At 35.5% G+C, this 12,891-nt stretch overlaps 1 protein-coding gene across 1 annotated transcript; it reads right to left on the reverse strand.

Moving 5' to 3' along the window:
- Nucleotides 1-7,880, reverse strand: LOC116132775 (cullin-1-like). Its single transcript, XM_031418446.1, is given in 20 exon segments — nt 1-541; nt 634-801; nt 894-1,112; nt 1,195-1,338; nt 1,466-1,627; nt 1,758-1,878; nt 1,980-2,035; nt 2,121-2,270; nt 2,355-2,441; nt 3,178-3,212; nt 4,770-4,836; nt 4,940-5,020; nt 5,125-5,214; nt 5,418-5,495; nt 5,580-5,783; nt 5,867-5,914; nt 6,135-6,320; nt 6,864-6,963; nt 7,080-7,260; nt 7,519-7,880. Coding segments are annotated over 19 exon segments (2,238 nt in total). The 5' UTR covers nt 7,220-7,260; nt 7,519-7,880; the 3' UTR covers nt 1-439.
- Between the last annotated feature and the right edge of the window lie 5,011 nt (nt 7,881-12,891).

The raw sequence follows: 12,891 nt of genomic DNA on the forward strand, positions 1-12,891 counted from the left end.
TTTCCCATTGAAAGAAAGACATTCCATTCCACTTGATACTTCTTAGCTTACAATCAAAATGCAATTTTAGTAGATGAAAATACACGTTTTAGCGCAGGGAAAGCAAGATATAAATTCACAAACAAACTTCAACTAGGTCATGAAATGGATTTTGCATAATAAGAAGACAGATCTGCATGGTCCCTTGGTGAAAGTGAACCACATTATGAAATTAATAACAATTTCTCCACCACCGGTTCACAATCTATAGTTGTGTTCTCCACACCTGGCTCCATCGACAAAATTTACAAGCATCGCAGGTTCTCCTCCAGAGTAATCACCAAAGGAGGCACTCATTGTGGCTCGGGCTATGGCTGTTTTATATGCCCTATTTCCACCATGAGCTGGCCCTCTTTTTCCAGCAGCAATAGTCACCACTCCATGTTGAACCCAGACCGGATCATGCCAAGTACCGGAACATATTGGGATTAGCTTTGTCCCTCTCGAGATAGTCCCGAGTGATGAGGTCTTCAATCCTCTTTTTAATTGCCTTGAAATCAGGCTGCAAAATTTTACATTTCAATTAACACTGAGTTATAAATGAGGAAAGATAAGGCAGATACATTACAACACAAAAAAAATTGCCATATAAACCTTGAACATGCGGCTCAACTGCTCAACACACTCCAGCACCAACTGTTGGTGCCCCAAAACCTTCCTACTCTTCATGATGCGAACAATTGAGGCATCAATCGCATACCGTCTGTCCTTGTCAACATCTTCAATCACCTTCTTCTTTTCATCCACAGGAGGGAGAGGAATCTGCAAATTGAACATGTTACAAATCATCCTAGAGAAAAATCAGTAATTAGAAAAAAGAGACCAGAACAAGAGTTTAGAAACAGCTACAGAACCTTGATCCTCCTCATTTTATCAGTAAACTTGGAGTTGAACTCAAAGTGATCGGTGGGAGAGATGCTTTTCGTGTTTGGCTCTTTGTTGAGAATCTTATACTTTGCACATGACAAGGAATGAAGCAGTCTAATAACATCATCATCAGTCAAGTTCAACTGAGTCATGATCTCTGAATAACTCAGCCTATCTGAGGAATTGAAAAGTAGCAAGGCAGAAGCCTGCAGACCAAAAAATCCTGAGTTAGCCATCAAGAAACCCACCTCAGAACCCACACCTAAAAAAATGGCTTGAGCCAATTACTTGATAGGTTGTGACAATCAGTTCTGTGGTTCTGGTTTCAAATTTCCCAATGAGGTTACAAGTACCCAGTGAGTATATCCAAGTAAGTTTTCTGTGCTTGGTTTTTGTCTGATAGAATTCTCTAAATACTTCAACACACTTTACCTAAAGCAGCAGAGTTTCAACAGAGTAATATTAATGTACAGAAAAAGTGAAAATAAATAAATAAGCATATATGGGCTTCACATCTAACAAAACGTTTCTTGTCTATACAAGAATTTTATGAGCCTACCATCTCTGCTGGAAGGTTAAGATCAAATGACTTGTAACTCGGCCAGAAGCCAGTAGTCAAAACAGTAACTGTCAAATCAATCCCTGGATTTGCATTTGGGTTACTGTTTAGATATTCCTCAAAATTATTCTGATTTTCCTTCGCCAATGTCAGGTCCGTAACCTGGTAAAAATTAAACAAACATACATATGAACAAAGAATAAAGAATCACCCTTCCTCTCAATGTTTCCAATAGTATCTGCATTTAACATTGAAAACTTCCAATTCACCAAGGATAGTAAAGTGTACTGACCATCCCCTCCATCTTGGAGGTGAACTGACCACCACACTGTTGCTTCAGCTTTGTTAAAATACTTCTCTCATGGTCATCATTAGCACTCTTGTCAAAAAGAAGCCGCCGAGCAAGCTTTTTCCTGCCAGCAGCCATGCAATGTAAAGTTAATATTTCTAAAATGACTTTATCCTAAAAATATTATTACATAGCGATTCACAATGGAAAAGTGATGGCATATACCTGTAAAATTCAGCGAATAAATCCTTGTCGCTAATATATGCAAGCAGCTTCACTACCTGTAGATAAATGACAAATTCAATTACAAAGTTTAACATCATGTCTGCAGAAGCTATATCAACACTACACAACAATGCAACGGACCTTCTCAAGTGTTTCTTCAATTGCTTCATCACTAAGTTTCTCACTCCCACCTTTCTTAAGAATATTATCACAAAAAGTGGCAAGGAGTTCTGCACTTGAGCTTCCAGCAACACCCTTGTTGCAGAAGACCTCAAAAGCCTCCTTAAGAGACTGCAGGAAAACACAAAACAATCAGATTATACAGGAACTACTGGATGTGATGTTAAAATTTTGAACCAATTCTCTATTACAGACCTTGTGGAAAAGAGTGTGGTTCTGGAAACAATCATTTACATATGCTAGGTACTTGTCATGTAACTCAATCACTTTCCTAACAAAAACCTGAAAACCACAAGAAAATTAGTTTCTACCCTCGCAGGCAGTCCTTATGCCCAATAGAAATAGAAGTGCAAAAATTTAGGGTGTGTTTGTTTTAGTATTTTAGATAGTATTTTTGATATTTCTAGAGTGGGTGGGAAATACGAGGTAGGATTTAAAAATTACAAAACACCCCCTAGATTTGTTAATTTACTAACACCCCCTTAATAAAAACATTTAGAATTACAAAAACACCCCCACCCACCATTAAAAACGGCAGCGGCCACCACCGTCGGAGGGTGGCCGATTTCCGTATCGACGCTCGACCGACTGGATCTGGCCGATCATGCGCCAAGATGGCTTTTTCCAGCCAAATACACGTGGATCTAGCCATTGACGGCCAGATCTAGCCATGTTTGGTGCAGTCAAAGATATGGTCGTCGTTGATGACCAAACGGCCAGATCCAAGGTAGATATGGCTGGAAAATGATAGATCGGTGCACTACGGCAAGATCCAGCCGGTAGTGCTCCATTATACCAGATTCCGCACCTTCCGCGGTGGCCGAGGAATGGCAAATGTGGGTGGGTGGGGGGGTTTGTTAATTTTTAAACTTTTTTTGGAGTGTTTAATTAAATTAAAAACTAAGGGGTCTAAAAGTAATGAATAAAATATAATAGTTTTCCTAAATCATGAAACAAACAGTTATTTGAGAATAACATTGGAAATAGGATAAAAATAGTATACCAAACAGACCCTTACCTGTTCTTGCAAACCAACCACGTCCTTTTTTCAGCCTGTTAAAAAATATATATACAGTTATTGGCATGAAAATCCATGGTGCCTGCTAACAAATATGCCACGAATATGCACTTTTATATAGAAATGACATGGTGGACTACACAAACACCACTAAAAAGAAGCCAAGCACACTGCAGTACAGCATAAAAGATATGCCAGCTAAAATAGAAATAAAAACTCCTTAAGTCAGTTCCACCAACTTGTCAGCTATATAATAAGACAACCAGAAGTTTTACCTTATGGCATTATAAAGCTAATTCTGAATACATAATATCTTTATTTACAACATAATATTTCTTCATTTGTATACTAGAACATATAAAATCTTGGACCAGACAAGCTTGAAAAACACATGGAGATTCTTCCATTGTAGCTAAAGTTACTGATAGTATAAACCAAATTGTCAATCATGTCACTCAGCAACTTCAACTTCTCAATGTAGTGAAGAGAACCACGGTATGACCTAAGCTTCACTAGGAACAATTATTGAATATAATGTGCTTGAAATGATTTTACACTGTTTCTATTTTCCATCCAAAGGAGCATCTTCACTAAATGCATGCAGTAACTTGCATTTTTTCTAATTTTATTATAAAAAAGATGCTTGTAAGAAGTTTCATAGGCAAAGACTCCAAATAAAATGACAGAAAGGACCAAGCAACTACCAACAACACAATGTTACAAGTTAAGAAGTCGTCTCAACCTGTGCAGGCCCATAGCTTTAAATTGGACATAAGAGCTACGCACTTTCTAATACCCCATCATGCTAAAGATTCAACTCCAAAAATTTATGTAGGCAACCAACCGGATATCACCTTCCCCAACCCTGCCCTGTAGCCATTCCCATACCTGCCACAAACACAGAGGGGTTGGACCAGGCAAGGCAAGAGAAAAGAACACGGTGGAGTGAAGACCTGTTACTTGGGTATACATGTAACAGTAACTGTTCCCATCATCTAAAAGCTAATTTTGACCAAGTAAAACATGGCAGGTGTGAAACGTGCCATACCCAGCAAAGCAGCTGATATTTGTAAGGTTAAGAGGGATTTCACATATAAAGAACTTTCACCTTAGGTTCGTTCTCTCCAATGTGGAGTAGGTGTATATCCTACAGGTAGTCAGAAACAGAATCCCACACCAAATGCACACTAGAAGTGAATAATCTCTAGGTTGTATGAAGACACCAAATTTAACAATTTTTTTCAAAGACTATCGCAGTCTTGCTCAAGTAAACTCAAAAAAGGTACATAAACAAATATTACTACATGCACAAAACCCAAAGCCCTAGAAAACAGAAAGTATCCCAGGAAGCACCAAGGCAGAAAGATTAATGCCCAAAATCTAAACTAGAAACTCCAATAATTAAGAAAAGAAATAAACTTTCTTGAAGATGATCCCAAAAACAAAAATTTTAATGCCTTCATCTTCAGGCAATAGATAAATGCTCCAATTAATGCAAAGTACCGTTCGGATATGAATGCCAACAATTGTAAATGTATGGCTTTAAAGGAGTCTTCATGTGTAAGCTAATTAAACGACGAACAGACATATACACACCTTCTTGTTGTTCGCTGCATCTTCAGCCTGTTTAACCAATGCTGTACCTTCAGCAGTAACATGCTGCACAGGGAGACAGAAGGAAAGAGAATTAATGTGCAAAAAACAAAAGGAATAAAAAAAACTACACTGGAGTTGCCTTTAATTCAATAAAAATATAAAGCACCTGCTTAAATATGTTGGAAACTGGGTCTAATCCTCGAGGTATTTTAGAAAAGAGCCTGAACATTCTTGACAAATCCTCCACCTAAAACATAATTCAGAAAAGAGGAAGAAAATCACAGCATTTACTGGTTAAATTACAACCAATCTACAGCATGTATTTAAAATATATGATAATTCAGTTAATACCTTGTCATCTCTAAGCAGTGCATGGCATCCTGAGTGCTCTTTTTCAAGCAGTTGGTTAGCAAATACAGTCAACAACTCATGTTGAACTTTCTGCAAAGGAGAAAATAGACTTGTAAAAACAACAATACAGATGGAAAAATAAATCTTTGAATAGGGGCTTCATAAAATGGAAGAACTTTAAAATACATGATGAAGTTAAGGAATTAAGTATCTTGGAAACCTAGACAAACATCCTCCATTTGACTAACTACTCTAAAAATGATAGATATATTAAATTAAACGTTATGGCAAACCTCCAGTAACTTTGGTTCACTACTAGAATGCAAGTAATGAGCAACCCTATCCTTCTCCCGTTTCAGACACTCCTCAGCCTGGAAGTACCAACAGACACATTAGAATCATTTAGGAATACACAAAATATGAAGTTTTATGTAACAAGAACATTTAAAGCATACTTTCAACATATAATCTGGACAAGAATCTTCTAAGATCCAGCTTGAAGCCTTCCGAGAATAATATCCAGATGTATCAATAAGCATGGCTGCTTCAAAGTCATTTTCATAGGAATCCATTTGCCCCATCCCGATTTCAACAAATATATCTAAAACATTCTTCAATAAAGCTCGATCAATCTGTTCACCCTCACGTTCTTGATCAATCTAATATAAAATAATTCTGTTAATAAATCTTAGCTGAATAATTAAAATGCATGGTGCGAACTTTGGCAAGAAACAACACATACCAAAGATATTACAGCATCTCTTACTTTTCCATTCAACTCCAGATAGACCTAAAATTAAAACAATATACCCATAACATTACAATGTCAAATGACTTGTTATAAGGAGAGTTGACATCATACGGAAGAACTAAACTAAAAGTAAATGTTAAAAAAAAAAAAAAAAAAAAAAAAAATCTAAGTAGCTATAGCTTTCTAGAAGAAAGGAACAGAATAATCCAAACAAATACAAACGGGAAATGCAATAGCACCATGTTCAGTCATGGCATACCAGATCACGGAAACAGGAAAGCCCAACTTCATTAAGGGGTGGCAGAGACCTCCGAGCTATAAAGTAACGGTCAAGATAATGGAAGAATCGAGAAAGCCACCTGACCATAACCTTATGGTTTGCCCACCGTTTTACAAGCTCTCTCAACATAAACTCATCATGCTTCTCTCTTATAGATGGCAATACCTGAAACACAAATAAAGAAGTGAATGGGAACAATGTTTAAAAAAAAAAAATAGTGTAAAAAGGTTAACAAAGAAATCAATGAATGAAAGAAAATATCTATCGTCAATTCCAACAATAAGACTATTCAACCACAGTGTAGTGAGGGAAAGCATATTGTTGATGTCTCAGCAATTTGTTTACATATATAATACTTCAATCCAAAAACCAAAAATAACAAATCCCCATGTACTCATCTTAGCTCACACCCTGAACAAATATCTTTTTGCATACATTAAATGTACATCAATGTAATACATATACAATAAAAGGTGAAGTTGGATGATGAAGTTAATCTAATTAGGACATGCTTATGACTCGATTTTGAAATATTGCAAACTTAAGTATGCATAACCAGGGCAATTTTGTTGGTCATGGAAGCAATTTAGTCATAAAAATTATGGCACCTTAATTCTCAAATTGCAAACTGTGGTGAAAATTAAACTAAATTCAAAGAAAATTATATTTGAGATATATATAGATTTACATCAACACCAAAATTCCTACCGTGGAGGTAATGTATTCTTCAAATGACTCTCGGTACTTGTCATATAGCTGTTGGGAGTAGTCATGGGGAGGCTTCTGTGTACACATGTTATAGATGGTTCTATATGCGCAGTTAAGAAAAGCAGCAACGATAACAACTATAAAAATTTTGATCTACTCAAAAAAATAAGTTTAATCAACAGAGATTAACAAACAAAATCCCATAGAAATGGATACGTATAGAGCATCATGTAGTCCTCAGAACTGAACTGTGGCTCGGGATGCCCTTCCAGAATATTCTTCAACTTTGTAATTCCCTTCTGCATAAACTCCCATCCTTGTTCTAAGTCAATCGTCTTCCGTTCATTCATCGTCATATTGCCAAACCCCAATTCTCAATTCCCAGAAAACCCAGAATCTGCAAAATCACAATAATCAACCGTCATACCAGCTCAAAATCATATAGATGAAAATTACTCTCAGTATACACCACAACCTTATCACAACTGAATCAAATAAAGCAAAAACCATCTTAAACCATAACGTACAACAACTTAAAAAACACAACACCAAGAACTCAATTAGATTCTAGTAAGAAATCGGCACTAATTCATGCTAATCTCAACACAAAAACCCTAATTATGGCTCATAAAAATAGACAAAAGCTAGAACACACCTAACTCGAGAGCTCTCACAAATTCCCCTTTCCTAGCTCTGAAACCAACAATCAAAGAACCCTAAAAATGTGTTTGGCAGCTAACATCAACGAAAAAGAACGCTTAATCATCACTTTAAATTCCGATAATTGTTGTAGATACCGCATGCGCTCAAGCTAATTTGCATCATATTCTCAGAAACCAAACAAAAAAAGCCTAAAATTTGAATCCTCAGAGGCAAAACCTAGTCGAATCGAAGCTCGATTGAAATACACCGCCTCGAATCGAGAAGAAGGAAAAAACAAAAACAAATGATAAAAAAGAAGGAAAACAGATCGAAAACAAAGGCGAATCGGCGAGTAACAGAAAAGACGAATAAATCGAAGAGGCAAAGACCTGAATGGAAGCGAAATCGGAAGAAGAGAGAAGTAGTGAACTGGTGGAAGCCAAGTTTGCTCCCGAGTAGACAGAGATTCAGAAAAATGTGGGGCTCCTTCGGGTTTCGGATCCTCTATTATTACTTGGTTTTTCCTTTTTTTAATAAAATATATGTATATAATTAATTTGGGATAGAGATTATTAATTATTTTTGTTTGTTTCTAAATATAACTAAAAATTATTTCTAATATATATGTATTAATATGTAATAATTTATTATTAAAATAAATAATATAATCAAATATATTAATCAGAATTTTATAATGATAAGAAAGAAGTCATTATGGTATTATAAAAATAAAAATGAAGGATTGGGTGTCTTTTATTTTAAGGCAAATGTGATAACATACAAAAGTGTTTAATTATTAAATTTTTAATTTTAATTATTGAATAACATTTGTAAATGGAAGTTCATTAAAGTTTAAACAAGATGTTTTAGAACATTAATTGCAAACTAAAGTAAATTTAATTTTAATATTAAAATTATTCATAATTTAATTTAAATCTACTTTCAATTCAAGTATATATATGGTTATATTAAATAGAGAAAATTATAAAGTAAAAAATTGAAGTATGTGAAAGGAGAGATTTTATTTTAGGAAATTTAATGTAGAAGCATTAATAGGTAGACCACACTTTAGCCCACTGACTTATTTCACGTAGGCCCAGCCCCTGAATACAATAATTATGATGTTAAATGTTGCTATATTTTTCTGTAAATTCATTAAAATACATTTGTTTTTTTTTTTTTCGATAGGGCGGTTTACACATATTTCAACTAATCTCTAAGATCCATTAAATATTCTATAAGTCTAATAAACCAAGAAAAAGAAAACTAATTCATATATTTTATATGTTTAGAAAGAACTTCTTTTTGGACATATTTCCACCAAAGGTTTAGTGAAATCTTAGGTTAGTACCCTTGGTTTCATAAATTCTAGATTCTCACTCTTAAATTGACATTTTTTTTCTTTTAATAGTTAAAGGCTAAATTGGTCATTTCAAATTAAATTAAAAAGTTAAAATAACCCCAACGTCTCAAATTTGTGACCTGCATTTTTGGGCAACTTCCCTTATTCTTGTCCAGTTTCTAGGTGTTTATGCCATCTGAAATCTGTGCCACCACCACCATTCAACCCCTCATCATATTCTCTTCAAAACTCATATCACCCCGTCATTTGATCTAGGGATGTTCGGTTCTAGCTACCCTATATTGTTTTAAGGAACCGGAATCAGAACCGACGGTTCCTTGAAATTTGGAACCAGAACCGACGGTTTCGGTTCCTAGGTACCTAGAACCAGAACCTATAATAACGGTTTCGGTTCTGGTTTCGGTTCTGGTTCCGGTTCCGATTCCGTTTCCGGTTCTGGTTCTGGTTCTGGTTCTGGGTACTTTGTAAAATTCCAATGACCCCTAAAAGTTTTTAAAATGGCAAAAAAACCCTTAAAAACTTCCAAATACCCCCCCACCTGGCACTTGTTAACAAAAATAAAATTACAAATTATAAATTCAAAATTACAAATTCTATTACTTTGTAAAGGTAAATTCTCAAAAGTCAAACCAACTTACTTTAAATGTTATGAAATATAAATATAAATGTATTCACATTACTTTTTCTACAAAAGTTTTTATTAACCCCCTCTAATCTTTAATTTTATTTTATATTAGCCTCGGTTCCTGGTTCCGGTTCCTAACAATCGGAATCGGAATCGGAATCGGAATCGAAACCGAAACCGAAACCGAAACCGAAACCGTAACCGTAACTGTAACCGTACATAACGGTTCCAAAAATGTGGAACCGGAACCTACCTATTGATGGTCAGTTCTGGGTAAGAACCGGAACCAAACCTCGGGTACCCGCCAGTTGCAGTTCCAACCGGTTCTTTTGAACACCCCTAGTTTGATCACTCACAAGTTGCTGGAAAAGTCCACCGCGTTTTCGAGCAAATGACCACTTTGCAACCGTTTTTTTGGTTGTACTGGTGTGAACGTGCTGGTGCAGGTTGCTCGACTAGACATAGGCAGGCAGGTAGTTGGGGATTTTCAGCGAGCAGGTGGTAGGCAAGATTTTAGGCTCCAAAATATGGCTATCAGGATGTCAACAACAACCAAAAAACACACCATCGCAAACAATAACAAATAACGATGTAGAAGGTGTAAACAATTGGGCTAGTTGCTCACCGATTAGTCAGGATAAGACTNCAATGTAATACCATAGACTTTTTCATATTCAATAATTAAATTTCTATGAGGCATATGCAAGAGGAGCTGTTAGATGATGTTATATCCATCAAATGGGCTTATGCTATATGGAAGAACATTCATTTGTTAGCCTAACCTATTAGGGCTCGAAATTTTTTTTTTTTTTTTTTTTTTTTGGGAAGAAAACCATTCATGTACTTTTTCTAATTTAAAAACTGGTCCTCCTGAATCTAAAAATCACTTAAATAGAATGTTACAAATCTCTTAATAAGAAAATAGCGAATAAAGAAAAGAAGTGAAGGCCTAAGATGATCTTTATTGATTTTTCTAGTTTTAAAACAATTCGGAGGGCGTGTTTGATTGGTAAGAAAATAAAAGAAAGTATTGTGAGAAAGTGAAAGTGTTGTGTCTAAAAAATCAGGGTTGACGTAGACTCACGTCAACAAGAACCAATTAAAGTTCAAGAAGGCATTGTGTCGTCTAGGTGCTGCCACATTGTCCAAGGACAGAAAGAGTAAGGTTGTCATCAACTTGACAGATAAAGGTATGACTAGTGAGTAGTTGGGAGTCACTCACTTGCCCAAGCCTTGCGCAATTTAAGGATATTTACCGTGCAGTTAGCCAATGGGAAGCATGGTAGGAACTGTATGACACCTGCCAGTTGGTAGACTCGTAATCATTGCTCAGAAATCTCTTACTATAAATAGAGAGCTCCCCTCTCATAATCCATATTGGTTTTTCTGATAGTATAAACACTCTCTCTCCTTCACTGTATTTCTATCTCCCTTATCGCTACTTGCGACCTGATTGTAACCTTCTATTTATAAAAAGATAGTGGACGTATGATTCACTTTAAGCATCCGAACCACTTTAAAAATTATCTCTGGTTTATTTATTTTCATTTCCAGTTTACGTGTAATGTCTAAATTCGCTTAGCACTTTATACATGTGAATAGTTAGTGTCAAAATCAAGTATCAACGTAAAGAAATATAGAGTCAAAGGACAGCGAAATTTCTGCTGGAAATTGATCATCTGCAGATATTTCCAATGCCGCAGCAGGGTCCATATGGATTGATGGGGAACATAAATGGAATAGTTGATATGTAAATTAATAGGCAGGCAGATGATCGTGGTACAGATTTTCTTTGTCTTGGCAATGTACTAAAATGTCCACATTAATGCGCCCACATTCTGCTTTTGATTTCTTTATTTGCTAGCTAGACATCACGATATATCATTTCAAAGCCAAATCAAAATAGAGAACTGGTTCCATAAAACCAGGGTGGAGGTTGAGCTACGTTGAACATGTCTGTACATGCCTAATCAATAATTCATCAAAAAGAGAAAAAAAAACCAAAACATTTGATTCAATGTTTCACTTAACTGTGGCGGGATTGGATTTGGATTTGGATTTTAATGTGAAGTGCCTAGTAATGCCAAAACAGAAGTCTTTAAAATTAATGAGAAAGCTTGAAAATTTTGTACTTTTAACCCACCAATTAATCTGTCGTATTTCACAATGCTTTTCTGTAATCCATATGAAGTATTTCACGTTGAACTATACGTTGGTCTTGATGATTGGATTCTTGAATTTATATTTAATATCATACGCGTAAAATTACTGTCATCTTTTTGGATTTTGTTTTGTAGGAGGAACTGTGGGCAGCCATTTGTGTTCTTTGTTGCTCGGTGCTCAACGAGTTAAGGGTGTCTTCCTCTTGATCTTTGGCGTTTCTCTTTTAAATATTATGAAAAACTATGCATGGGTATGGCAGAATTAAGTGCATAAGTATCAGTTGTGTCCCGGTGCTTCTCCCTTTCTATATTGTGCATGTGCAACCATTTCATCCCCAATTCGCCACTCTCAAAAACTAGATATTGTCCCAGTAAAGGTTTCGGCAGGATCTAATTATATGTTGATTTTCAGTTAATAAGATTCGTGTGGATGAATATATTGAAGAACAAATCAAAAGACGTTTGAGGGTCGATATTTTGGTGAACCAGGCCAGTTGATCGAGGAGTTTACTCAAGATGATGTGCTGAAATTCAAGGTGGCAATATGCAGTGAAGGAGCCGGCGTGTATTAGTAAAGAAGAGAAGCAATTAAGGCTAAACCTAAAGGGATCGAGTTGCTGTTAGATCAGTAAATTAACCACTGGAAGTTAGGAAAGTTGTGTCATCAGTTTTGTTCGGTATCATCATCTTCTTCAACCAACTCCATGCTTTAGCAGAATTATTATTCTAATGTTTTACCCAGTTGGCTGATAATATATACTTGAATAAAGGTGATTGTGATGATAAAACTAATATGCATGCTATTTATCCACTTCAAATTAAGAACACAGTTTCCATATGGAAAAAGAATATTGAATGCAGCTCACCTTCAACCTTTAACGAAACAGAAACGACTCATTGCTTAGCCAGAAATTCTCAATACTCGCCAAAAACGATGTCCAGCAGAAACTAAACTAGGTAATAATTTTAGCTAATGGTCGTATACATATACAATATGCTTATATATATATATATATATATGTATGTATTATGAAAGCATTATGTAATCAGTTAACTTTTGCCTGCAAGCTGGGATGACTTTTAATTATATTTTTACATAGAATTAATGTATATGTATATCAGTTTAGCTCTACCAACTTCTTTCTCTGCAGGTTAATATTATACATAGCAGTTTATAGATACTTACATATGGCGAATCACTTCAACTATGATGTATTTGGAAACAACTTTGAATCT

The sequence above is a fragment of the Pistacia vera genome, unplaced genomic scaffold (genome assembly GCF_008641045.1).
Source record: "Pistacia vera cultivar Batoury unplaced genomic scaffold, PisVer_v2 Contig260, whole genome shotgun sequence".
Taxonomy (NCBI): domain Eukaryota; kingdom Viridiplantae; phylum Streptophyta; class Magnoliopsida; order Sapindales; family Anacardiaceae; genus Pistacia; species Pistacia vera.